The sequence below is a fragment of the Rhinolophus sinicus genome, linkage group LG10 (assembly GCF_036562045.2).
Source record: "Rhinolophus sinicus isolate RSC01 linkage group LG10, ASM3656204v1, whole genome shotgun sequence".
Classification (NCBI taxonomy): Eukaryota; Metazoa; Chordata; class Mammalia; order Chiroptera; family Rhinolophidae; genus Rhinolophus; species Rhinolophus sinicus.
Genome location: NC_133759.1, coordinates 90,230,168 through 90,257,551, shown reverse-complemented (window position 1 = coordinate 90,257,551; position 27,384 = coordinate 90,230,168). Strand labels below are relative to the sequence as shown.

The window sequence follows — 27,384 nt, the reverse complement described above, 5'->3', positions numbered from 1 at the left end:
CTAATCTCTTATGTGTCTATTAGCGGTGCAACTAGAGTTAGAGCAGTTATTTTTAGACCATATCCCAAATCATCAGCAGATGCCACCAGAGGCAGCTTCTGTGGTCTGTACAGAGGCCAGTCCTAGCCTTGCCTTTGCCACAGACCCAACCCTCTTGAATTGCTTTACCCTTCTCGGCATTGCCTAATGTTAGGGAAGGTTGTTGTTAAGATCACTGGTCATAAAGTTAAGACACTTGGGCCTGGCTCTGCCCCTGGGAGCCCTTGGGTATTCCCTTGTCCCCTCCAGGCCTCAGTTCCTCTCTGAACAAGACAAGTTGCTCTCAGGGGCTCCTGCTGGCCCTTCCAGCCCTGGCACTCGGTGAGTCTGTTTAGGCAATTGCTCCAGAACCCAGGAGGCAGCCAGGTTTGGGAGTCTGTTCAGGACAGCCCACCACAAGGAGAGGAGAAAAGAAATGGAAGACAGAGACAGCTTTGGCTGGGGTGGGGGCATGTGGGGGAGGAGACAGAGGAGAAGGCGGGACCAAGGGGGGTGGAGGGAGACACAGACCCAGCCCAGAGCGCTGAGTGGTTTCCTGTTGCTGGGCTCTAAACCCCTCCACATTCTCACAGACCTTCAGACTGCCGGAGTGTGCTCAGCCTGCTGCCTGCTTGCCTGCCTGCCACTGAGGTATGCACGACCCCCACCCGCCCTGCCTTCCCCTTCTCTGACCGCATCAACCCCCACTCCCCACTTTACTCCTCCACTGTGTGTACCAGGGCGGGGAAGCTGTGCTGGGAGGTCTGGGATCAGAACTGCGGGCGGGCATCTCCTTTGGGCTCCATCGCTTCTCCCCTTGAGGGCAGGGGCCCCGGACTTGCTGCCTATTGCTTTTCAGGAGCAACCACAGTATAACTCGGTCTCCCTTTTAGGTTTGAACAACAACAAAAAAAATCTCACTTTGTCTTGGAGGGAGTATTCTCTGTGTGTGTCTGTCTCTGGTTTCAGAGGCTGCCTGCCTGTCCTCTTTGGTCCCTTTGCAATTGTGGCAGCCTCTTCCTTTCCTGGGAATCTGATCTGGTCACAGCTGCAACAGGGACCGCCGGCAGCCAGTATCTGCCCTGCTCTCCATTCCGGGAGGAGAAACTTCTTAGACTTGGTTCTTGGTCAGGGGCTCGGTTTTCCAAAAGGGACTTTGCATGAATAATAACTGGATCTCCGGAAGGCTAAAGGGGTCTTCACCTTTAATTAGTACCTGTGGGAAGGCTCCGGTTTCCCTTGAATTCTCCCCCATCGACATCCCTGCCCCCAAACACACACACAGATTCTGGGGCCACAGTCAGTCTTGGGTTAAGTATTGTTCCGTCCTGGGCTCCCTGGAGTATACAAGCAGGAACTCACTAGCAGTAGCTCTTAGTGTGTCTAGAACTGAAGACTCCAGGCATCGGATACCCTCCAACCGGGGCGCTGGGTTCTACGGGAAGCTGGGGGTGACGGGGGATGTGCTGAGACGGGAGACGTGGAAGGGAGAGAAGGTTCCAGGGCCACTTTTTCACACCTCCTTGTTTTGAGAAGCCCAAACCCTACAGAGGACTGGTGTCTACCCTTTTCAGGGGGTTAGGTCTTCTTTAGCTAACCCCCTTCCCGGCTTTATCCTCTCTGGCTCCGTTGGCTGGTGGATGAGAGGACTTCCTGCGTCCTGAAGGACACCAAGGGAAAAGGGCCCTGGGAAGCCCTGTCTGCCCAACGGGAACCGAGGGGCACACGTTCTCCTGCGAAAGGACAGCATTCTATGCAGAACACACAGAGCAAATGTTTTCACCAGCAATTCTCTAGGGTTAAATTTCTATATGTCCCAAGGGCCGATGGTAGAGTGAGAAGCAAATCAGAAGTAGAATGGCAGACTCTAGGCACACATTTTATGTGTGATCTTAGGTAAGTGTCTCCTCTGGACTTAACATAGTTTCCCTATCTGTAAAGTAAGAGGGTTGGGCTTGGTTGGCTTTGGGGCACCGATGTCCTCTGAAACTTTCAAAGGAAAGTCTCTTAAACTAAGACCCAAAGGCTAGCCTTTGAATGGGTTTCAAGGCATTTGCCTGTCCTCTTTGCCCCTTTAAATTGTGTGTACAGTAGTGTGTGTGTGTGACAAAAATAAAGAGAAAAAGAGCACAAGAGGGGGTTCACAGACTTCAGTCTTAAGATACTGTCCAATGGATGCAAGACCCCCAAAATAGCCAGAGGGCATCGTGTGGGAGATGGAGTGGGTGGGGACTGGAGGCAAATGTATATTTGCAAGAGGATGAAACATTTTGAAATGGGAGTGGCTGGGGGAAGAGAGAGTTAACAGGCAGCCATCAGCTGCCACATCGACAAAGCCTGGAGCAAAGGGAGGGAGGGGTGGAAGGGGGGTGCCTGGAGTAGGAATCAACTTTTGAAACTTTCTCCAAGTCCCACCCACTGAAAGGCTCTTCTTGGCATGACTCACTCTAGGAGGAATGTGAGTTGCCACGGTAACCTTTTTTTCAGGGTCTCTGCCTGCTGGCTGGGAGGGGATGCCAGGAACACTCAGAAGTACATCAGGCTCAGTCAGAATGTCTCCCACTCCACTGTGCCCCCAAATACCGGAAAAGCAGACTCTAGGCCCACCCTGCTCATCTCCCCGCATCCCAGGGCAGCTGTGGGACTCTGATAAGCTTCCCAGACAGGATGTTGGAAGACCCGAGTTTTAATTCCACCTCTGCCCCAAGGGTGCTTGTTTGACCTTGAACTAATCACTCCTCCTTACTGAGCCCCCAGTTTCCTCCTTGGTTAAAGAGCAGTAACAGCAGCCACTTCAAGGGGAAATTATGTGGGCACAATGGGATAATGCACAGGGGAAGCACTTGCTAAATTACGGCCCTGCCACCTAATGCAATGAGTTCTTAGAACTGATGGATTTATGGCACCCAAAGAGTTGGGGAAATCCTTCCTAGCTTTTCTCTCTGGCAGCTCTGTCATCTTGAGGGTTGCATACGAGTATAACTTCCCTTTATGAAAAGTGCTAACAGGCATATTAAAAATATATTGTTTCAATTCATTTTGATTTGGGCACCTTTTTATTTCCCAAGAGTGTGTCCAGTATGGAAAGAGCACTGGTCGAGGCACGGGCAGAGATGGGTCCTAACTCCCAGGGAGTGACATTGGGAAAGACGCTTCCCCTGTCTGGGCCTCAGTTTCCCAGTCTGTTAAATGGAGCATCTAAGCTAGATGATCTCCAGGTGCCCTTCCAATGCTGAAGTCCTGCAAACCTAAATCCCAGATGCTGCCGTCATGAGAAAGAATAGCTGGTCTGCATTTTTAACAACCTCTGTTCCACTAGTTGAAAAGGAAACGAGAGGAGGGGCCCGGGGATCGATCTTGGGTTGTATAACAGTCCTGCTCAAATCGTTATCCATCTTAGAGACTTGTCGTCCAACAGTGCGGCTGGGGTTTGCTGTTCACAAGAGAAGCTTTCTTTGCTGAAAATAAGCTATAAATAGGAAAGGATGGTGGAGGAAAGGAAAGAGCTGAGGATGTGATGTAAACAGGAGAATATTTGTTTCGGGGGTTATTTAGACAGGTAGCTAACTGCAGAAATACACGGAGACAGACATAAACAAACCTAGGAGGACGCATAGTATAAACATTGATTCCATCAACAGGCACTTACTGGGACAGCTGAAAATAAATTGCCTCATTAGATGAGCAGACGCCCAAGGTCAAGCACTCAGGTACCTCTCCCTGAACGATACCTTGACTCACAGACAAATTCCAGGTAAACAGCTTGATGCATGTGCAAACTCTGACCCTTACCTATACAGGTTGAAAATAGATGCTGAGTCAGGTAGACACATACAGGCACACACACGCAGCCTCACACAGGTCAAGGACACAGGGAACTTATACAGACACACTGTCAGGTGTGCAAACACCACTGTCATTTGCAGCCACATACAGATATTCATAGCCGGACGTAACTGGAGGTCAGAACGGAGAGACAGACACGTTACATACATACAGCACCAGACCACCTGTTATATTTTACAGACAGAGACATTGAGACTCAGGAAGGGAAAATAACTCACTCAAGGTCACACAGCAAACTTCCAGATGTTTGCAACTATCCAGATGTTCACCTTTGATCAGTTTGGCATCACACTACACACCTCCCTCCATAGGCAGCAAGCCCTGTGGGTGATAAATAATGAGCAGTGCTTTCTCTCTCCTTTGCTGACCTGCAATGGCCTGCCCCAGCCCTCACGGCTTTGTCATTGGGGCAACAGACAAGGGGGCTAATAGGCTGCTGTTCATTTGCTTCCTGCTGACTCCGTCTCTAACCTCTGTCTTTAAAGGAGGGAAGCGAAGGCTAGAGCTGAGCTTGCAGCCTACCCTGGGGATTAGTGAAGCTCCCTTTTCTCTACAGCACAGAGCCTGGACCCTAACCCCAATCCTGAACTCAGGGATGGCTGGGCTGAGCAGGGCTAGCGTCAGTGTGCAGTGACTTGACAGAATTATTTAGAAAAACAGCCGCTGCTTATCCAGGAAGGCGATGTCTTAGGAAATTAACTCTGCTTTCACTCATCAAGCCACAGAGCTTGATGTCTGTAGGGAAAATATGGATGGAGATACCAACTGTCTCCAACTGGGCTCTTTCAGAAACTTGCTATTACCCTGTCTCCTCTGGGAATCCCTCCGGGTCATCCTGTGTTAGTTGTGGCTTTAGGATTCCAGACTGATTGGACGAACAAAGAAACAAAACCAAACAAGGTTAACATCTGGAAGTTTAGCTCAGACCCCAGCTTGCTGTACGACCTGGGGTTAGTTTCCCTCTCCGACCCTCAGTTTCTCTATCTCTAACATCAGGAGCATGGCAAAGAGTTTTCACAGGGCTTGTGAAATTCATAATCCATTGGTAGCGCTGGCTAGAAAAACTGTTCAGGACCAAAATGCGACTCTGGACTTCGGGGGGAAAGTCATGATTAATGAGTAAAGTCTTCCACGTGCACAGGAGTAGCAGGTGGAGGCATATATGCCACATATTTGCCGTCTCGGGGAGGTGACAGACGGGACACTGATGTTATTTCTCATCCCCTCCATTTGTGGTCACACGGATGCAGCAGTAGCCCCTAGGGGGAGCCAAGGACGAGAGCCTCAGGCTCCACCCGGGGGCGTCTCCTAACCACAGTGAAACGTGGCATCCTAGATGCTTCCACAGAATCTCAGTCAGGCTGATTCCAGTTTCAAACTCCAGGGCTACTTCTGAGTTGCCCCAGAACCTCTTCAGTCCAAGGCTTGAGCACCCATGACACCCTAAAAGTTTCCCTTAGCTTCTTCCCTTCCAGCAAGAAATAGAAGTGGAAGCAGAGTCGAGGGGCAGGTTGGGAGAGGTGACAGTCTGAAAGGCGTCTGCCTGAGTTGACTTGGAACGCGGGGGCTAAACAGAACCATGGGGACCACCTGGCCCTGGCGTTTTCAAACTGGTCATAGGCGACCCTAGAGATGCTCTAAGGCATCTTGGGGTGCCTGTGTGTGTAAGACTTCCAGCCCCATGTCATCACCACTTTTTCATGCTTTTTTAATATTTCAAACTCATTTACTGAATAGATCATAATACGTTCACGTTTCAACAAATGCTAGTGGGATTTAGCTGTTTCCAGTACAGGATGTCTGCAGAAGACGTCATTGAAAGAAAGGGTTCCCTGGCTCCCACAATTTTGCACACCACTCATCTAAAACAACCTCCACATTGTACAGAGAGCAGGGCGAGGCGAGGTCCAGGGAGCAGGGGAGCCTTGCCTAAGTTTCCACTGTGAGCTGGTGATGTTGCCAAGACGCGATCCCGGCACTCCTGACTTCCATGTCACCACAGAGTGCCAGTGTGGCCAGTATGGCCACGGTAGCACCTCTCTGGCCTGGCTCGACTCTCTTTCTGAGTCCTGGCTCCCTGGCGGGCCTGGCTCATGGGTTCCTTTTTAGCCTCTATACTTGTTTTCCTCTCTTTGAGCTTGTTTACCATGTGTGTTTTTTGGAAACCTTGTTTCCAAGCCAAACAGTGGGAGCAAGATGCTTGTTTTGCGTTAGCAGCCCAACTCAGAGGCCAGCCTGGAGGCTGGGCTGTGTCCCCTAGACCAAAAGAAGTAATGTCTCCTTTGTTCCACCCCAACTCCCTTTATCCCTGGGCCACAAAGAGCTGGGATTTTTGCCCTGGATTCTTGATGGGGATGGAGATCCTGGGATCCTTGGATTTTAAAAGGCTTCTCCATACAACACTGCTTACCTCTTGTATTCCCTCATGTATATCACCTACAAGCTGTTCAAGGTCGGTGTGTGATGTCCATTTTACAAGATAGGGAAATGAATTGCGGCCCAAAGAGGGAAAGTTACTTTCTGAAGGTCATACAACTGCTAAGTAGCGGAGCCAAAATACAAACCTGGACGTTCTTCTATCTCCAGAGCCCATAGGCTTAACTTACTGCTATACTTCCTCTGGAAAAGTTGGTAACCACTCTGTCTAACGTGGTAGCCGCCAGCCACATGTGGCTATGTAACTTAATTGAAATGAAATACAATTAAGAATCCCGTTCTTCATTTGCACTAACAACTTTTCAAATGTTTGATCACCACATACTAGCCAGCACAGACACAGAATATTTTCATCATCTCAGACGGTTCTATGTGACTGCATTGCTTCATAAACGTTTTACTCAAATCAGGTCGGGTACTGACAACTCAAATTCTGTGCTTCACGTTCTTGAAAGGCTACGATTCTAAGACCCACAGTCTAAAATTCTATGATTCTGAGATTTTCCCCAGTTCCGACAGTCAGCAATTTTTCAGTGTCCAGGGAGAGCCCAAAGGAAACCCTTTATGTTTTGAGGGAGACGAACTGGGGGGCTGTCTGTACTTTTCCATCCCCAGTCTTTCCAAAGAGAGAGAAGTGACCTCAGCTTCGGGTCCTGCTGGCAGCCAAGGACGGGTTTTCAGCCATGTCCAGAGCAAATAAAGGCAGAGGAAGGGACTCGATGTACGGAACAGGAGGAGGCGGCAGTGGTGGGGTGGGGTGAGCAGTGTCTGCATTGGATGACCACCAAGCCAAGGGAAACACACCGCCTACTCCCCCCCGGCCCAGGCTAGTTTCCTTCCCCGCACCTCAGGCCAATACACAGCCCAACTGGGCCCCATTCAGGTGAGCACCTGGGAGGGAGCGGCCACCAAGGGAAACTGAGGTGGAGAGCATGTCAGCGGTAGAGTGGGGCTGCCTGGGTCCTCATTCAGCCACTCACTCCCTGGGGCTCTTGGGAGGTTTCTGTCCCTCTCTGAGCCTCAGTCTTCTCACCTGTACTATATAGGGCAGAAAGATATGCCTTGAGCCCTAATGGGGTGCTGGATTATGAAAACACTTTGAAAAGGAGAAGCAGGCATCATCACAAACTAAGGAGAGACAAAGGAGGGAGTTTTCATTTCATACTGGTCGTGTATATGAAGGTGTTTATATTTTCACCAGGCCTGCCATGCCTAGGTTTGCTTAGCAAAGGAAGTAGGGTTTTGACCTTGTGTTCTGACCTTTGCTGGGGTTACTGTTGTACCCCATCATCTTTGCAGGATGGGCCAGCGGTGTTTTAGAGAACCTCTGGGAGGGGTCTCATGGCTATGCAGCAAGTACGGCTGTGCATCCAAGCCCAGTCCCTCCCATCCCACCACCTGGATGGAAAGCGTTCTAAGACTGCTGATGTAGCACTGGGCACTGGGCAGAACCCAAAATTTGGAAAATAACTCCCTTCCAAGGTTTTGTGTCCTTAACACTCTCACTTCCTGCATTTCCCCCCTGACCTCCACACCAGTCTCTGAACATAATCCCTGTGAGGCCCGACCCAATGCCATGAGAAGGGAGTTGGTCAACTTGGAAGGGGCCTGAACGTGGCCTGACTTGCTCCCTCTCAAGTGCAGACTCCTTATCTACGAAGTAGGATAAGAGCCTCCCATGCCTACCTGCCTACCTGCCGTGTGTCAGGGGCTCCAAGAGGACAGCGTATGTGTGAAACGTTTAGAAACTATAAAGCACTGCAAAACATAGAATTATTTTTCTCTTCTGGTTGCAATACCAGGGATGAAGGTGGTGGAGAGGGTGAGTGTGCCACGGGGAAAGGAGTGCAGAGAAGTGGTGAGGCAGGACAGACAACAGTGCCTACCAACAGCCCTTTCCCCGCTCTGAGAGAGGAGCCTGCTTCCTCTACTCAGAGGAAGGACACACACTCTGGAGATGCTGGTCTTTCTCTGTTCCATCCTGAGCTTATTACATTTCTAGTCCGGCTGTGCTATTTCTCCAATGACATGAGTTCTCTGTCATTGGAGCCCAGAGAAGTTGGCGTTTTCTGTTCTAGCAACCAGTCTCTCTTTGACCCTTCAACTTCAAACAATCTCAGACAGGTCCTTCATTGATGCTTTCTCTCCTGTTTCGTTCGCCCAAAGCCACATGCAGAAGTTGTTTTGCTTGTGTCTTCCAAATGGAGAAGCAGGAAGGGAGATTTTTCCACCTCTAGGCCTGGGGTGAACAAGCCTACAACTGTGTGAGAGGGGGAACATTCCAAAAACCACCTGAAAAAGGAGTTGGGGCCATGGTGAAGCAATACCAAGCTCCCAGGACGATTCTTTTACATTTCTGTTGGTTTTATATCATGCACAGTCCATGAACGAGGAGGTGAGGCTTTGTGTCTATTTTAACCCAATAAAGGACCATTATGAAGTCTGTGCTTCTCCTGCCTAGTTCTGCTATCCAAACGCAATAATCCAGGTGAAAATGCCCGATGCCAGAGGTGATGGTGTGTGCCAAGAGCAGCCTGTGCTGTGACATTTTAAGTGCCCAGCCTACCTTCTCAAAGTTCACCTCATCTGACTCTCAATCGACAGAAGGGGGAAACAAGGTCTAGAGAGGAGGAAGGACGTCACCAGTTCACCTACTGAGGTGGAACAAGAACCCCTGGCATTTCATTCCAAGCAGAATGTTTTTTCCCATGATCCCTCCAAGGTGCTTGGTCAGCTGAGAAATCTTGGAAGGAACTGGGGATGACGAACTCAATCTGGAAGTTTGGGGGGACGGTAGAGGGAAGACGTGGCCACTGCTCGTCTTGCTAAAAACTGCTTGGGGGCAGAGGAGGAGGGACAGAGTAGACCAGAAATTTGAGGAAGCCACTTTAGATCAGTACAAGGAAGGATGTTCGAAAGCCATTTGAAAATGGAAGCCCATTTAGTTAGAACAAGCAATAAAATGTCTCCCCCACAGAGCCTCTGTTAGGGGTGGCATTTTGGGCATAGACTCGTCAGAGGAGATTCTGCTCCAAGATCCCTTTCCAGTAATATGGTTTTTAGAGTCGAGAGCTCATCATCTAAAGAGTAAGGTCTTGACTTGGATGGAGCTGATAAGAGTCCTGGGAAAAAACTCACCACTGTTCCCCAATAAAGTCCTGTCCCCCTTCCCAAAAATAAATAAATAAAGAGTAAGGGCTTAGCTTATCATCTAAAGAATGAGACCAGGGCAGGAGAATTTTCTAGATCTCAGCTAACCTCTTTTAGCTGTGAAGGGCAAAGAGAGCATGTAACACATGCAGCAAGCATTTGGACAGTTTCCCTCGAGGATACAGAGAAGTGTTGTCCTTTCCGGGTAAAATGGCGGAAAAGGTGGCCACTTGCAAGTTTCCATAGACCATACTCTAAGACAATTGTTCTTTGTTTCAAAACGTAGATCTCTTTGTCTCAAGTTGGCAAGAAGTTGCTGCCTATTAACTTCTCCCTATACAGAGGGGACAGGGCGGAGGAGGAGAGTTTGGTGGGAGGATAGGAAAATAATTCTAGAACATCAGGGATTAAAGGGGCCGTGAACATGATCTGGTCTGGTCTAGCATTGCCCAAACTTGACAAACTAGCCAATCACCTTCGTGATCACTTTTTTTTAAACATTTAAATAAATGTATTGAGAAAACAGACTTTGTATCATTACCATAAATGGGAAAATCTGGGTACCTCTGTCATCAATGGGAGGAAGCTATAAAAAAAAAATACAAAGAAGACAAAACAACTTTGTTGAATTCCAGTCGGATGTAGTTTCCTGTGGAGGCTCTGCGCCAGAGGCCTGTTCTCCGTTAAAACGGGAGATAGAGGAGTGTTAGAGAGATGTTAGACATCTCGGCACCACACTGAGGTGATCTCCTCATAGAATGGGGGTGAAAGAGAACTGAGTAGAATCAACGTTCTCCCCTGTCTGTCACCATCACTTGCCGTGTACCATCTAAAATCTTGTATACCACAGGAATTCAGCCTCAGAAGAAACTCTCCATCCAGACGCCTCCCACTCACTGAAATCTCAATCTCTCTCCTCCCCACAGCGTTCCCAGCACCATGAGGGCCTGGGTCTTCTTTCTACTTTGCCTGGCTGGGAGGGCCTTAGCAGCCCCTGTAAGTACCCAAAGATCATCTCTGCTTGGTCTTCCCTCCCCCCACCAGCTCAGGGCCATTGAATCTGCCAGCCCTGGATTCTTGGAAGGGACAGGGGCTTCCCCATCTAGAGTTATTTATCTGATTTTTTTTTAAAAGGTGTTTTTTTCTTTAATAAGCTCAGGATAAAATAAATGCAATGAGGGTCGTTGGGTGGAGATTCCAGAGAAGAAAGATTTCCATGTAACGTGAAGATGAACTGTTTAGCAGTCAGAGCTTCCCGGAAATAGACTAGGATGGCTTTAGAAGGAGGTGACTGCTGTATCATATGAGGATTTCTAACAGAGGGGAGCGGTGCTAGCGGGGATGACATTAGACGAGAGTCAAGCCACAGAGAGGGACGGGTTAGTTCTGAATCAGGGAGGGCTAGTTGATGGCAAGCAACAGCCTCCAATCTTACTAAATTGGGGGGGCAGAGGATATAGGGGTAGATTATACAATTAAAGGCTTTGGGGAGGACTAGAAAGAGGTAGTTCCAGGACCTGGGAGGTGAGAACTAATGGACAGTCTCGGAGAGGCTGCCATCTGAATACATCTGCTCCACCAGTTTTCACATCTTGAGAGAACGTGCCAAGATGATAAAAAATAATAATAATAAAAAAAAATTTAAAAAATGCAAGGAGAGCCAGTCTGGCTGAGCGCGCTCCTGGGCCTGTTTCTTGGCCAGGGGTGTGTGGGGCACCCTGACTTATGGACGGTCCCTCCACGAATTGCCTGCAGGTGGTGACCCACAGCAACACTGGAAGCCTTTACCAGAAGAGGGAGGAAGAAGTGTGGGGCGGGCAAAAAGAAGAGTTTCTTCCAGCCTGTCATCCTCTCACCCACTCTCCACTAGGAGATGTGCGTGATGACAGACGGGCCATCTTGGTCAGGGGGGTAGATTTTGGCAAAAGATTTAAGGTTAACATTACTTTTAGAAGCAGCCCCAGCCAGCCAGTGGCCTCCAAGTTATAGATGTATTATCTTGCTTCTTTCTACCCCAAGTTGACATGGTAAGACGGAATTGCCAAATAATAGTAGTAGTAATAATAATTAGAACCTGAGGCACAGCCTTGGAGACTTCCAATGAGCTGCTCTCCCAGTTCTCCAGCTTTCAAAGGTGTTCCAGGCCGGAGACGCTCCAGAGCTAAAGCTGGCCTTGGCCCTGACCTCTCTGAACCCCGTTTTCTCTTCCTAACAGCAGCAAGAAGCCTTGCCTGATGAGACGGAGGTGGTGGAAGAAACGGTGGCTGAGGTGTCTGAGGTAGGGGGATGGGTGGTGACCCTCGACCCCCGGCCCCACTGCCCACATCCATCCCCTGGGGAAACCAGACAGGTTCTGTGGTTCTCACGCAGGAATGGGGCAGTTGTCCCCTTTCCGTGTGCACACAGCACAGATGTAAATCCTGTGTAGCCCCCAAACTTGACACTCCTGAGTGCTTCCCAAACCTTCCATGGAACCCTACAGCTGGGACCTATAATTTTGAAATGTTTTAGTTTTTCAGCTGTGGGACCATTTTTCTCCGATGATCACCCATAGTCTCCCCATATATCAAGCAGGTGGAAGGGGGGCTGTTCCTGTGTGGCTGGTAAGGGTACAGGGCTTGGCACCCCCTCTTGCCCTAACACACCTAATGGCCTTTTGAGACATCTCAGTAGAACTCCAAGGCACTATAAACACAGTGGGTCTGTAAGATTAAATCTAAATTCTGGAATTTGTGCTCTCTGTGCCCTGGGCCCAGCACACCTTTTCCAGCTTGCCTTTCCCCATCCCCTGTGGGTACCTAAAGCTCCAGGCAAGTCCCCTTCAGCCTTCACCCCTTCCAGGTCCAAGATGGGGGTGGAGCCATTTGACTCATTCTTCTCCCTTCACCCCAGGTACCTGTGGGAGCCAACCCCGTCCAGGTGGAAGTAGGAGAATTTGAAGAAGGTGCTGAGGAAACAGAAGAGGAGGTGGTGGCTGAAAGTAGGTCCCTTCCCCGTGTCTTGTCACATCCGGTCTTTGCCCTCTGCCACCTGGGCCTGGGGCATGGGGACAGCCTACATGAGGTTCCTTCCTGAGGAAATGCAGGGTGAGGCCTGCCCTGCAGGGTGGGCTGTGGAAGAGACATGGCTCTGACTTCAAGGTCAGGAATATTCTCTGGAATCTGGGAAAGATCTATTTACAGCCAGACTGCCTGTGCTGTGAGTGGCAGGAAGGGAAGTTCCTCAGCTAGATGTGACCTCCTCTTACGGCTCTTTGCCCTGATTCCCAAGTTGGGTTTCTCATTCTCACGGAGGTCACTGGTCAGCTGAGCTCCGCCATGGCGCCGTCTTAGCCCAAACCCCACACAGGAGCAGACCTGAGAGCACCTCAGAAGTTCTCATACTCACTAGCTTACCGATTTTCACACAGCCATGAGAAAATAAGTCCCGAAAATCTGACAGAACTCATGATGCGACTCACGGCGTTAGTGCCAGAGGGAGAGGCATGACCCAGGGCCTGTGGCTCCTGCCCACTGTGCTGGCACCTCCGTCCTACAGAATGGAAAGGCATCATATGCAAGGGCTAGCAGCACGGACTTGGCAGGCAAACTGACCAAGGTTCGCGTTTAGACTCGCGGGCCCCTGTGTGAGCTCCCGCGGACAGCTCGCTTCGTTCCTCTGAGCCTCAGCTCCCCCACCTCTAACACCAGCATGATGAAAATGGCAGACCCTCGCTCCAGGGCTGTGGGAGGATTGAGAGATAAAGCATAAGAGCGCTTAGCCCAGTGCCAGCATCTGATGCAAGATGACGCAGATACCTGAAGTTGCTCATCAGGCCGCAAGGGCTAGACTGAGCGCGCATCCCGAGGACACAGTTTCTGTGGGAGCAGAGCCGTGTCCCTTCCCTCTCCACGTCCACCTCATCAGGTGTTTACTGGACAAGCTGAGCTCTATTGCTTTCGCAGGGTGGGCCTCAGGGCTCTTCTCCCTTTTCCTCTAGAGCCTTTCAAGTCGGTTGTGTCGGGCCTCACAGCTCCCTGGCTCCATGAGGATGCCTGACTTTCCCAGTCATTCTAGGAAGTCTATTCCAGAATCCAAAAGTGCCTCACTATGACGGATCAACCGACAGCTGAGAACTCAGTCCTCAGGGGAGCTCAATGGCATCCAGTGTGCTGGGGTCCCAGCCTGAGCCTACAGTCCCCCCAAAACATGCCTGACCATAACCTCAGACTGAATCTCTGATTCCCAGACTGAGCCAGCTGCTCCCTACCTGCCAATGGCTGGGCTCAGCAGAACAGAAGGGAGGACTCAGGGCTGCCCAGAGCCCAGAGTGAGGGTCCCGGCCAAAGCCGTGTGCCCCAGGACCGGTCTGGATTGCTAGCCCGGGGGTTAACTCCATGCTCTTGCTCTCTACCAGACCCCTGCCAGAACCATCACTGCAAACACGGCAAGGTGTGCGAGCTGGATGAGAACAACACTCCCATGTGCGTGTGCCAGGACCCTACCAGCTGCCCTGCGCCCATTGGCGAGTTTGAGAAGGTGAGCCCTGAGACGGGGTCCTTCCCAACACAGTGTTGCCCAGAAAACTCCTGGCTTGCGGGTTCCACAGGGCAGCTCGAGTCTCCAGTCCCCTCACTAGATCTAGTCACAGCAGCCCGGTCAAGGTGAGTCCGAGGGGAGGCTCGGCCAGTCACCAGATCCCTCCACCAACCAGCAAGAATTTCATCGGTACCCTCAGGTTCCAAACGCTCTGCCAGACTCAGAAGAGACTAGACCAACAACACTAGGCAGTGAGTTGGGGCTTTCTCGACAGCGGAGCAGCGGAGCAAAGCCTCAGGTCCAAAACATGGGTTCTGCGTCAGACTGAAGGTTGACTGCAAACCCCACTCCACCACTTGTTAGCTATGACATCCTGGCTAAGTCGCTAAACCTCCCCAAGTCTCCGTTTTCCCATCTCTAAGGAGGGGATAGAAATAGTCTTTATCTCACAGGGCTGTTGTGGGGATTTGTCAAATAATGCTTGGTACTTAGTAAGTACCCAATATGTGCTACTTTAAAAAAATCTTTCAAACCTGTCCATCCTACCTGTCAATAGGAGTCATTCATCCATCCATCCATCCATCCATCCAAGGAAATAGTATTGAGTCCCCATTCATGCCAACCATTGTGCTACTGGTGACTTAGCTTAGGACAGCAAATCTAATGTCAGCATTATTCCCACAACCTTCCATCTGGATTCTCTGCCTTCAGTCTCTCCCTAATATAATTATCCTCTGAGCTGCAAATTTTAGCGTCATTGTCAACTCTTCCCTCCTCCTCAGCCCCCAGCCCACTGGTCCCCAATGTCCATCAGTTCTCCCTCTGCAGTGATATATCAGCAAGTCTGTGCAGGGAGTTCCACACAGGTTCCCCTCCTCCTCACATAGTTTCTGATGCCGCTGTCCTTGTTCAGGCCTCTGCACCTCTGCTTGGCCACCCCCACGTGCAGAGATGCTCTAGGAGGACCCATGTGACTCAGCGAACAGTCCCACTCACAGCTAAGATTTATCACAGCGCTGAATTAAGGATACACAGCTGGATCATAAGGAAGAAAAACACAGCAATCTGGAGGAACCTGTGTGCAGGCTTGCTTACTCTTTCCCCACCCCCATGAGGGTCTCACAGAACACACTTTCCCCAGCTACGAAAACACAACCACACGTGAGCGATGTTTCTGCCCCAGGAAGGCCCTTAGAGTCAGTAAAGTTTGAATTGCAGCCGGTCACGTAGGCACGCTTTGCCTAGCACGTACCCAAATTCCAGACTCCCAGAAGGAAAGGAGATGTTCAGCATAACCCACAGTGTTTGTACAGCAGTCTAGGCACAGTGAGGCACCCTTATCATTTGTGCAAAATTGTATCACGGTGCAGGGAACTGTTTACCAGCCAAGATCCCAGACGCCAGCCAAGGACCCATTTTACAAGCCTTTCAAAGGATAACAGCTGTGTTAACTCTTTTCTACACACTCTGCCTTTGCGCCATCCCCATCTTTAATTCATCCCTTCCGTATCCCCTCCATGTCTCAGCCCTGAATCAGTCCCACCTCTGCTCAGAGACCAACAGTGGCTCCCAGCAAGGGCTGAGCGCGGGTCTGAGCCCGGAGATCGGGTTCTGGTTGCGGCCCCACTGCTAACTTGCTGTATAACCTGGGGCTATTCACGTTCCTTGCTTGGCCTTGTGTCCCAGTCTCTGAAATGGGCGAGGATGGTGGTACCGGCGAAGGGCTTTGGGAATGAAGGTGAGAGGTGCTCTGTGTTTTGCCGACAGGTGTGCAGCAATGACAACAAGACCTTCGACTCTTCCTGCCACTTCTTTGCCACCAAGTGCACCCTGGAGGGCACCAAGAAGGGCCACAAACTCCACCTGGACTACATCGGACCCTGCAAATGTGAGTCTCCTTGGGCCCTCCAGCCTCCCATTTTGGGGAGAGAGCACTGCCCCCTCCACGCTGTGAGATTTGGGGGCAACTCTCCCCCCGCCCCGATTGTCTGTGATGGTTCCTCAACTCTGCATTCAGGACAGCTCCTGGGAAGGACTGAGCAGTCGTGGAAGCACAAGTGCAGGGAGAATTTCTTTTCTCTGATGATGAGGAACTTCTTCTATGGGGCTAACCCAAACCTTTCCTGCTTCGACGTTGTAAAACAAAAACGATGTTCTACATGGGCTATAACGTGTTTCTAAAGTATCTGAATTGGAATGCTTTAAAAATGGGGGCACGCCTGTCAGTCCCCCTGTCACTCGGTATTGTCAGATCCTTGGCCTTCTTACTCCGTGACTTTCCTATCGGCCCGCTTAAGACACAGGATTAACCACCCTCTTTTAGAAACCTGGGAGTCAGGGTGTTGTCTGGCCTGTGGTTAGTGGTCACAGGGCAGATTTAACTGGCCCAGTGGCCTCCTTCAGCGTTGGCAGGCTTCCCGTCATTCCAAACACCTAAGGCCACAGCTGGTCCCCCTCCAAGACAACATGCATGTTGTGTGCATAGTACATTCTGGTACCAGATGGTACTGGAGAGAGTGACTCACCGGACTCAGGTATGCAGAGTGCAGAAAGGCGGAGGGGAAAACCAGGTTCTCCTGTGCTCAGCCCTATTCTCCCAGTTATGGGGCCTGGGTATGAAATAGAAGGCACAGACAGGCCTGGAGAAAGAGGACAGCGGGAGGAGTGCTAGGAATTCTGGGGCTCTGAGACTGCGCAGTGTGCCAGGGAGCCTTCACCAGGGGCTGCGGTGCCCTCTGGGGCCTATGGCTCCCTCCCTCCAACTCCCAGTGTTTCCATCACTGCTGTTCTCTTCCAGTCCCCAGAGGCCGTGCTCCTAACCACAGAGGCGGCTTTCCCAGGTCCAGGATGAGGGAAGGACAGACCCCTGAGCCCTGGATGCTGGAAGAGACCCTGATAATGTGGCCGTGAACAAGTCCCTTTGCTCCACACTGACCTCTGTTAGGTCCAATAAGAGGGCAGCCTTGGATGAAATGTCCAGGTCCGACATTCTGGGGCTCTAAGGTCCAAACACCAGGATAGAACCACGACTGTTGTGAATGTTCCTGGTGGGGGAGCATTCCTGACCCTCCACCACACCCCTGCTCAACTGGGCCTGTGGGGAGATGGCATTCCTCAGCCCCCCAGCTTCTAACACCTCCCAACAGTGGGTCCTGGGCCTCTGCTCTCAGGGCCCGTCACCCAGAAAGGTGCAGGAGCCACTGAAGAGAACCATTTCCCTCGGGATAGCAGGTCAAGGGCGAGGGAGCAGCGGACATGTCCACGCACTTTTCCGTTTGCAGAGCATTCTTCCCGCATACAATCCCTTTTGCTCGAGGGGCATGAAGAAAATGTGACCCAGAGAGGCCGAGCCCCTGTGCCAAGGTCACTGACTGAAGCGGTGGTCGGAGGAGGTGGGGAGAGCGGCTCAGCCAGTACACTGGCCCCCAGGCAGGGAGAGTCGGGGTCTGTACTGACCGCCTGTGGTTTGGACCCTAGACATCCCCCCCTGCTTGGACTCGGAGCTGACTGAATTCCCCCTGCGCATGCGGGACTGGCTCAAAAACGTCCTGGTCACTCTGTACGAAAGGGATGAGGACAACAACCTCCTGACGGAGAAGCAGAAGCTGCGAGTAAGTGGTCTTTTCTCAGCCTGTGCCAGGGGCCTGGCTGCTGGGCAGCTCCGGGGCATGAGCTGGCTGCCACCCGCCTTCTCGGTCCCAGAACCAGGCCCCTAAGGGTAAGCCTCCATCCCTGCTCTGACACGTGCCTCTACTCTGGGCTCTAGGACACAGACCTCTGCTGCCTTTGGAGGCTCAGAGTGCGCGTTCACATCTTAAAGGCTCTGAGAAGTTCTGTAACAAAGAGACCTGCTTACTTTGTTTAGCCCAGTGGGAAACAAGAGATACAACAACCCTATTGTTTTTCTTTGAGTCTGTGGATCTTACATGTCAATGGACATACCAAGCACTTGGAGTGCTGGTAAAGTGCAGCTTCCTGGACCCCACTCCAGGCCTACGACTCCGTCTCTGTGAAGCAAGGCCCAGGAAGCTGCATCTTAACAAACTCCCCAGGTCGTTTCCGTGTGGCAGCTCTATAGAGACCCCCTTTGAGATCACCCCAGCCTCTGCTTGTGGGGATGCGATGCTAGTTCTGTCTATGCCACTTCCTTCCTTCTTTTGGAGCCTTGGGCTTGGCAGATCTCTGCCTGCTCTGGCCTCCTGTCGGAGGGAGGGGGGCCCTGACTGACGGACCCTAGACCCTTTGTCACCTGTCTCTCTGCTCCCACAGGTGAAGAAGATCCACGAGAATGAGAAGCGCCTGGAGGCTGGAGACCACCCTGTGGAGCTGCTGGCCCGGGACTTTGAGAAGAATTACAACATGTACATCTTCCCCGTGCACTGGCAGTTTGGCCAGCTGGACCAGCACCCCATTGACGGGTAAGGCCCCAGGTGCTCGGCTTTGCCCTGGAGGGCGGAGTCCTGGGTCAGAGCTGGTGGGTGCACTAGGGGCGGCCAGAAACCTCTCAGCAGCCTCTGATCCTCCCAGCCCTGGAGCCCACAGTGTGTCTAGGGGCTGGGGCTGGAAGGGACAGACATCCGGAGAAAGGATGCAGAAAGCCATCAGACACTCCCTGGTGCCAGAAGTGGAGGACGTCAGTGGAACCTGACACTCCCTCCTTAGGCCCCGGAGTGCTGGCCTCGGGGATCCATTGGTTGAGGGAGAGTGAGCTGGGAAGGAGTGCCAGGCTCTGAAAGTGGTGACTCGGCCGAGGTGGGGCAGCCTACATGCTAACAGTCCTTCAGCCCCAGGGCAAACTGGCCCTGGGAGTTCTTAAAAAACCCAGAGCCAGTCCCATCTATATCGCAAGTCCTTGGTTTGATTGCTCTTGCCTCTTGTGCAAATGAGTTATGAAGGGCTGTGTAACTGCACTGCAGAATAGGCAGGCAGTGGGTCAGTGAACAAATGCTTGCTGTCTGTTATGTACCCAGCACCATTCTAGCCCGGGGATTTAACAGTAATCAGAACTGAGTCCTTGCCCCCATGGAGCTCACACTCCGGGGGATGATCTGTGTCTCAAAATCAAAGGAAAAAGTTAAAAAGGCTCCCCAGTGGTGCAGGTGGTGGCTGAGCAGGGGCCATCCCCCTCACCACAGCCTTCTGGCCTTCTCCTGCTCTGTGTTCCTGGAGGAGCATAGGAAAGAGGGTGCCCTGCTCACAGGCCTGGGGAAGCTCACGGTGCTCGGGGACGCTCCTGTCCAGGAGCCTCACCCCTCGCTCCAGATCCCGCCCATGGACCTGGAACCTGCCCACATGTTGGCTGTCAGTGGTCCCAGGTGGCTGGGGTCTCTGGAGCTCTGGGAAATTCCCTGCTACTTCTCTCCCAGGCTCTTTCCGTGGCTGAGATCCAACTGAATCACTCACTGCGGAGAGGAGGGGAAAAGTCAGGGGGACATCTGGAGCTCAGGCTGACTCCCACCATGAGCAAGGGGCCAGGAGGGAGGCTTCCAGATGGAGTTGCAAGGAATGTGCATGTGGGAAAGCGCTCCAGCCTGAGCCAGGGGATCCGTCCCCCCCTTCTTGTCCCAGAGCTGTGTGGTGACCCGGTCTGAGTCCCTCCCTATCCCTGCCCCCGCCTGGGCCTCGGTTTCCCCACCAGTACACGATGAAAGAGAAGGGGGGTGTTCCTTTCAGTTCAACACTTTGTGATTCCTTCCACAAGTTGGGTGGGGCAGGGAGGGTCTGGGGGTCGGGGACAAAATTGGAGTCACGCTGCAGCCCCTTGGGGAAGAGGGTTTTGAGGAAAACTAGCTGAGGGCTCTGGGGAACAAGGAGAAAAATCACACATGTGCTCTGGAGTCAAGGCCAGCTGCAGAATAGGAGCAGAGCACAGTGGCAGAGAAATCAAAAGGCCTCCCTCTCACACCAAAAAAATAAAGCCTATGACAGAGGTGGGGGCTTCTTTGACCCTCCCTGCCAGGCTCCTCCCAGACGTCAGCACTGCCATCATTTTGACGTGTCTCTTTTAGACTCTTCTCTGCATTGCAGCCATATAAATATGTGTCCATAGGAAACATGCATTGCTGTTTCATTCCAGATTTCCATCTATCAATAGCAGAGGTGCTGAACCTTTGCATTTGAAGTTTCTGTGCCCCCAACTCTCAGGGCACATTAATTAGCAAACAGTTCGATGCACCAAGAGACCTTCGTTATGAGCCCACAGGACCTCAGAACTGGAAGGGCCCTTATTGTTACGGTCAACTGCCCCTCCTTGGATGGAGGGGGTCACTGGGGCTCAGTGGGGGCAGTGCTGTGCTCTAAGTCCCAGGGCAGGGCAGCGCTTTCCCAGGCCTCAGGCCCCTCCCCGCTCCTCCTTGCAGGTACCTGTCCCACACCGAGCTGGCCCCACTGCGTGCTCCCCTCATCCCCATGGAGCACTGCACCACCCGCTTTTTCGAGACCTGTGACCTGGATAACGACAAGTACATCGCTCTGGATGAGTGGGCCGGCTGCTTCGGCATCAAGGAGAGTGAGTATCTGCGCAAAGGGACGGCTGTCCTCTCCCTTTGCCTCCTCTCCGCTCTCTCTGTCATCTGTGCGCCCACCCTGCCCTCTGTGCCTGGTTCCCTCCAGGGGGCTCTGCCTGGCTGGGTGGGCCTTGCTGTCAGATGCCGTCCTGATCCTTCTCTGTCTGGCAGGCTGTGTCTTTCTCTTTCCCTTCCTCAAGCATCAGCACTCACTCTGTGCCTAGCACTATTTCGGGGACTAGAAGGAGACGGGAAGTATAACTTGGTAGTATGTGTAAGGGACAGGGAGACCTCAGACTGGTCCCCTGGCCCCTGGGTCCTGGGGATGGGGGTCCCCATGACTCCTCGGGAGGCACGTCTTCATCGGCAGGGGGCTCGTGTCTAACGCTGCTCTCTTCTTGTCTGCAGAGGACATCGACAAGGACCTTGTGATCTAAGCAGTGGCGGACGCTCTCTTACCCGTCCCCTTCCTGTTTCCCCCAATGTTTAAAATGTTTGGATGGTTTGTTGTTCTGCCTGGGGACAAGGTGCTAATATAGATTTACATGATCACATTAACGGTGCTAAAAATGGAAATTGTAACCCACGTCATGACATTCTCAGTTGTAACTCAGCTGTCAAGGCTTCTTGCTCACCCACTAACAGTCTCCTTTTTCTCCAGCCATTTGACTTATGGGAAAATGGGTGGAAACTTGGATCTGCTCACATCTGCCTTCAACACATAGTGCATCTTCCGATTTTCTCTCTCTTTCTCTCTTTGAAACTAATCCTCATGAATCAGACGTTTGCATTAATTTTATTTCAGGGTATCGGCTGCTGGGGGCGGGGGATAGTCTCATGTGGCCTGAAGGTGGGCAAAGGGAAGTAACAGACCGTGATGTTGGCAAGGATGTTTCTGGGAATAGAGGACCAGTGGTGGGAGAAATCCCTGGAAAAGCCACCGACCTGAACTACAGATAATCAGTCTTGTTTGCCTGGGGATGTGACTGAGAGAAAGAACCTGAGGCTGTTGCAAAAACATATAAGCGCTCACCTAAACCCAGTTCCTCACCCTTTTCCCCCTCACCTATCGGCGCCATTTCTTTTCACTTTAGGCTGTTTGCTCAAACTTTGGGCAGCTGTGGACCATCAGTTCTCTGATCCACCAAGCCTCGAGGGGCGGGTCACCACCTCCGACAGGGCTTCTCCCCTCCTAACTGTCTTGGGAGATGCAGGACTGGGGGGCTGTCTCAGCCAGGAAGGCCCAAATCAAGAGTGAGGCAAGTTGTAGAAAGTTGTAAAATAGAAAAAGTGCAGTTGATGAATAGATTTTGTTTTTTGGTTGGCTTGTTTATTTTTCACATTTGGATGGCTGTCATGAGGGGTCTTTCCCTCGGTTTCCAGCATGCTCCTCCTTTTCTCTACCCCCCATTTTCTTCTATTAATCAAGAGAAATTTCAAAGTCAATGGGATGGTCCGATCTCACAGGCTGAGAACTCGTTCACCTCCAAGCATTTCATGAAAAAGCTGCTTCTTATTAATCATGAAAACTCTCACCATGATGGGAAGAGTTTGACAAATCTTTCAAAATAAAAAGTAATGACTTAGAAACTGCCTTCCTGAGTGACTTTGCATGCATTTTAGTGACCTCATTACCCTGACGCAGACACATGGGACATGCATGTCTATATATGACTGCACAGATGCAAACCTTTGTAAATGCACTATTATACTTTGTATACATTATATACTATTATACCTGTGCACAAGCCGAGAGGCTTATTTGTACACAGGGTATGTATGGTTCCTATATGCACAGATTTGGCTTCTAATTTTATGACCTGTGGGCTGATCCTTTTAGTACTGCACTTCATTATCAGAAGCACCAGACTAAGCAAGTATCTCCTTTCACCATTCATTCATTCATTCATTCATTTATTCAACAAATGTTTATGATGTACCTACTATGTACAAGGTCCCGTGCCAGGTGCTCAGAGACACAATTGTGGCAAAGCAGTCAAAGCATTTGTTCTGGAACTGAACAGTCTACCGAGGAACAGATTAAATAATTGTACAACTATTCAACATCAATTACAAGCTGCGATAGGTGCAATGAAGGAGGAATAAAAGCCACCATGAGTGTGTGTAACAGGAGGAGACAGCGTTATTCTAGAGTCTTACTGTCCCATTTGGTACCCATGTGTGGCTATTGAGACTTAAATTTATATTAATTATAAATTCAGTTCCTTAGTCACACTAGATGCCTCGAATACCCAATAGTCTTGTGTGGCTACTCATTACCCAATTGAACAGGACGGATCTAGAACATTTTCATCACTGGAGAAAATTCTATTGGGTAGGGTTGTTCTAGGGCATCTGGGAAGCTTCCTTGAGAAAATTTGAGCTGAGTCACTAAGGAAAAGGAGGAATTAAATGGGGGAGAGAGTGCAGAGAGGGAAGGAAAAACTTCAGAAAGTGGGAACGTGTGCAAAGGACTTAAGGTAGATGGGGAACGTGAATCCCAAACCAGTATGGCTGGTGCACAGGACAAGGGGCAAGTCATATTGGATGAAGCTGAAGAGGTGGGCAGAGGGCAGACCAGGCAGCGTGTAGGCCATGGTAAGGAGCCTTGATTTCATTTTTGTGCAATGGGAAGTCATGGTAGGGTTTTAAACAAGAAAGCGAGAATGGGGTGGTGTGTGTGTGTGTGTGTGAAGAACTCTAGAACTCTCTTGGTTTTGGAAAGAAAATGGCATAAGTCCACACAGAGCACTTTTCAAAGCTCATGCTTGTATGATATTTCAGGCTAGTATTCCAAGATTCTCCTTAGAGGTGGAAAAACAGTCCCCCCAAATATGCTTCATGACAATAGGCCACAGAGGGGGGCCTTCAGGTGCCAAGCCCAGAGATGGTTTATTCCCTCTTATTTGAAATCATTTTCACAATACTGAAATAATACACACTCATCAAAATAAAAAATCAAACTGTAGTCTGGTGTTCCCTTTTTGACACAATGGGAGAGAGAGGAGTAGGGAGAGGTTGGCCAGTTCAGGTTTGGTCATTTGAGAAATGCAAACCCAGCGCCAATCTCACAATCTAGGAATCCGGGTAGAGACAGAAAAGGTAAATTTCAGTATTGGCTCATCATTCATCCCACGACATTTATCAGGTGGCCGCAGGGTGCTCCAGAGCTCTCAGGAACAATCCCATTTCAGGTAGAAAACATGTGCTGTACAGGGCACAAAGCAGGTGTGGACAGGGGACCCCTTCTGGTACAGAGGGAGAGGTGGCATTCTCCCTGAGGACTGGAGGATGTAGTCCCTGTGTCCTGGTCAGCCTGGGGCACAGTATCCCTGAGTTACACAGCACCCATTATGACAACAGCACTACTGCCAACTCATAGATGAGGAAACTGAGGGCCGGGGAGGTTGTGACTTGGTTGTGGGATGAGGCAATAAAAAAAGGGGGACCGGGAATGCAGAGCTTTCTCCCCCATATCTGGATGACTCCCGAGAGGGAACTCCTCAGAATTTTCAAGAAAACAGGCATGAAACATGAAGCAGCCTAGGGCCCTGGGAGGGCCGGGGAGGGCTGCACCCTTGCTGACTTCTGAGTTAACAGGGGCCCTCAGTACCCGGCATCCTCAAAGGCAGTGTTTCCATATCCTCCTTCGACCTGCGCTTTCCCTCCCTTTAAATCAAATCACATAGTGAAAAGAACCCAAAAATCATTTAAAGGAAAGTAGCATTACCTTAGGCGGAATATCAGTATCTACCAAAAATAGAGATAAACCTTCATGATAAGTGCAGTACAAATATAATTACAATGAGAAAACAGTTACACAATTATGGATACGCCCTGTGCATGAAGGATGCTAGGAGACTTTCTCTTTGATAATCAGATGGTCCAAAGGAGAACTGAATTACAAGGAATTCAATGGTAAGTAATGCCAAATCTGTAACTCTCCTAAAATCTCCTCCTGGGCGGAAATGGTGGCTATTCCTCCCTTCGTGCAATTCCTCTTCACCGAGAAGGGGGCGGGGCCTCTTGAGACCATCTAGATCCCTGGTAACAGAAGCCTCCCTCCTTCCCATCATCTGTGGCAGAACTGGGTTGAGCCCTTCCGGTCCAATGCGCTAACACTGAGCTTGTTTCCTCATCTGTAAAATCCTCATGATAGTGGTTCCTGCCTCATGGGTCCTTGTGTCTGACGCAGAGGAAGGTCGTCGTCGTAGTCATCATCATCACCACCATCCCATCTTTCCCCACTGCCTAGACTGGTGCTTTATGCCCGGTCCTCTCTCCGTTGCAAGGTTTCTTGCCTCAAGGCCACACTCCCTTTGTGAAGGGCCCCAAGGGTTCTCAGTCGCTAGGCTGTGCAGGGCTGCCCGGTGTCTGCAAGGGTTTCGACTGCAGGACTGCAAGGGTTAAAAGTGTCCAGCAGAAAAGAGAGAAATAAGGGCACCCTGAGGAGGTAGCGGAGCCCTGGACAGTGAGTCAGGGGTCTAGTTTGCAGGAGAGCGGTTTGAGCCTGGACACGTGCCTTCTCCTTTGGAGGTCCAGTCTCCCCTTTTAAATAATGATAGAGGGGGAGCTGTAGGGAACGGTCCCACCTTCAGAGCCTCTATAAGATCTGCCCTTCTCTCTTTCTGAATAAAATGTCTTAGGGATGAGTAAGGGACTGGGGCCTTCAAGGCTCACAACCTGGTTTCCAGATGGCCCCCCAGAGCCAAAGGGACCAGCTTCCTCTTCTCTGGGCCACAAGCCTGCGAGGGCGCTGAGGAGGGTCAGGGCGCCCCCTGGCGGGAGCTAGGGAGAACAACTGCCGGAGCTGTGGGATTGTCTGAAGGGACTGCGGGAGCATCCAAGCCACAAGGACCCATAGAAGTCATCTAGCCGAGGCCCCTCATTTTCCAAACGGGGAAACTGAGGCTCACAAGGGCAGAAGATACTTCCTCAGGTAGGGTTGCCAGATAGAACCCAGGACTTCCAGTTAAATTTGATTTCAGATAAACAAGAAACACATTTTTTAAGTGTAAGTATGTCCACACAACAGTTAGGACACACTTCTATTAGAAGATGATCCGTTAGGTGTCTGAAATTCAAGTTTAACCAGGTGTCCTGTCTTTTTCTTTGCTGTATCTGGCAGCTCTACCTCCAAGCCCTCGCACTGAGTTAAGGCCTGGCCTGGGACGGCCGCCCAGACACGGTCAGGCCTTCTTCCTTTTTATACCCAATCAACGCCTTTCACTAGCAGCTCTGCCCAGCGCTCCGCAGGGCGTGGGAAATGCTTGTTGACATTATTCTGGGAGGTAGCAAGTGGAACGATATGTGAATCCTGACTTTGATGGTCCCAGGGGTGTTTCCAATGGGAGAAGGGAGATGGGTTCTCCCCGCCGACCCTGCTACCATCAGAAACCATCTTCAAGGCTTTGGTGATAGAGTTGCCTGAGACCCCTGCCCCAGCCTGATTTACAAGGTCAAGGAGGACCTGAGCTCCTTCTGCATTTCTAAGTCTCCCAGGTGATTTTCATGTAGCAAAGAGTGAGACCCCCTGGCTGTAAGGAAGGACAGCAAGCTGCTTGGATGGGGCAGAGTTTCGCTGGTGTTATCAGTAATGGTCAGTGTTCACTGTGCATAGGAATCGGTGGTTGAGGGAGACGGGGGAGGACGGACTGTTAAAAATGCACATTTTCAGCTCTACTTCCAGAGATTCCGATGGAGTCGATCCCGGCTGTGGCCCTGGAATCTGCACTTTTGAGAAGCACGCGGACTTCCCCTGTGTTTGTAATGTGTTTCATTTCTTAAAAAAACAGAACAGAACTGAAGGACATATGGACAAATGGTGAAGTTCTTAAAAGTAAAGCAGGAATGTATGATATACATTATTCTATTTGTATAACTTAAATATTTCACTAAAATACTTTTAAAATGTAGGGGCATATTAGGGGACGGTGACGCAGGCGGTCTGACGACAATACCTTGAGCACTGGCTTAGGAGGCACGAGGGTGGACAGAGCTGCCCACCTCCAAATACATACTGCGTGCCCCCCCCCCATGTCTAATAGCTGAGAGACTCGGAAGTTTCTAGGAGGAGTGGGCAGGACCTGGTCTTGAAGGGTGGGAAAGATTCAGAGAAGGAGCATGGTAAGGAAGCAAGCAGTCTGAGGAAATGGGAAAAAATGCCAGGAGACGAGGGTTGTGTCTTGTTCACAGCTGGTGCCCCATAAATGACCTCTCTACTCCTGTCTGTTATCACTACCCACCTTAGCCATTACACTCTGGCCACCATGGTCTCTTTTCTGTGCCTGAAACATGCCAAGTTCTGCCCTGCCTCAGGGCCTTTGCACTTGCTGTCCCCTCTGTTGGAACTCCACTCTTCCTCCAGCTTCTCATTAATGCCTGCCTCTTCATCACTCTCACGTCTCAGTTCACATGTCACTTCCTCAGAGAAGCCTTTGTTGTCTGCCCATCTGACTTCCATTTTCTCTCCTTCACATCAGTGATCACAAGCTATAATTATTATCTTTTTTAAAAATTTGTATTGGGGACCTATCAGTGTTTTTCCAGGACCTATCAGCTCCAAGTCAAATAATTGTTTTCACTCTAGTTGCGGAGGGCACAGCTCACTGGCCCATGTGGGAATCGAACCGGTGACGTTGGTGTTATGAGCACTGTGCTCTAACCAACTGAGCCACCTGACCGCCCCTTATAATTATTATCTTGTTTATTCACTTTTGTTGCCTGACATGTCCCCACCCCCATGCAAAATGTAAGCTTCGTGAAAACAAGGACGTGATCCCTTTGCTTCTGCTGTTGCTATCCCTGAGCACGTTTCTTGAAACATGTTAAGTTCTTAGTCAATATTTATTAAGAGAATTAGTTAATTAATGGGGGCGTGGGGTAAGGCCAGAATAGGGAACGCCCTGGA

At 50.7% G+C, this 27,384-nt stretch overlaps 2 protein-coding genes across 2 annotated transcripts in view; one reads left to right on the top strand and one right to left on the bottom strand.

The window, feature by feature from the left end:
• SLC36A1 (solute carrier family 36 member 1) overlaps positions 1–27,384 on the bottom strand; it is a 217,532-nt gene that overhangs the window by 17,741 nt on the left and 172,407 nt on the right. The window lies entirely within an intron of this gene.
• On the top strand, positions 518–22,068 carry SPARC (secreted protein acidic and cysteine rich). Its single transcript, XM_019734302.2, has 10 exons — positions 518–669; positions 10,377–10,446; positions 11,666–11,728; positions 12,343–12,430; positions 13,847–13,968; positions 15,736–15,856; positions 17,446–17,579; positions 18,238–18,386; positions 20,328–20,476; positions 20,883–22,068. Exons 2-10 carry the CDS (start codon positions 10,390–10,392, stop codon positions 20,909–20,911), a joined length of 912 nt encoding a protein of 303 aa, XP_019589861.2. The 5' UTR covers positions 518–669; positions 10,377–10,389; the 3' UTR covers positions 20,912–22,068.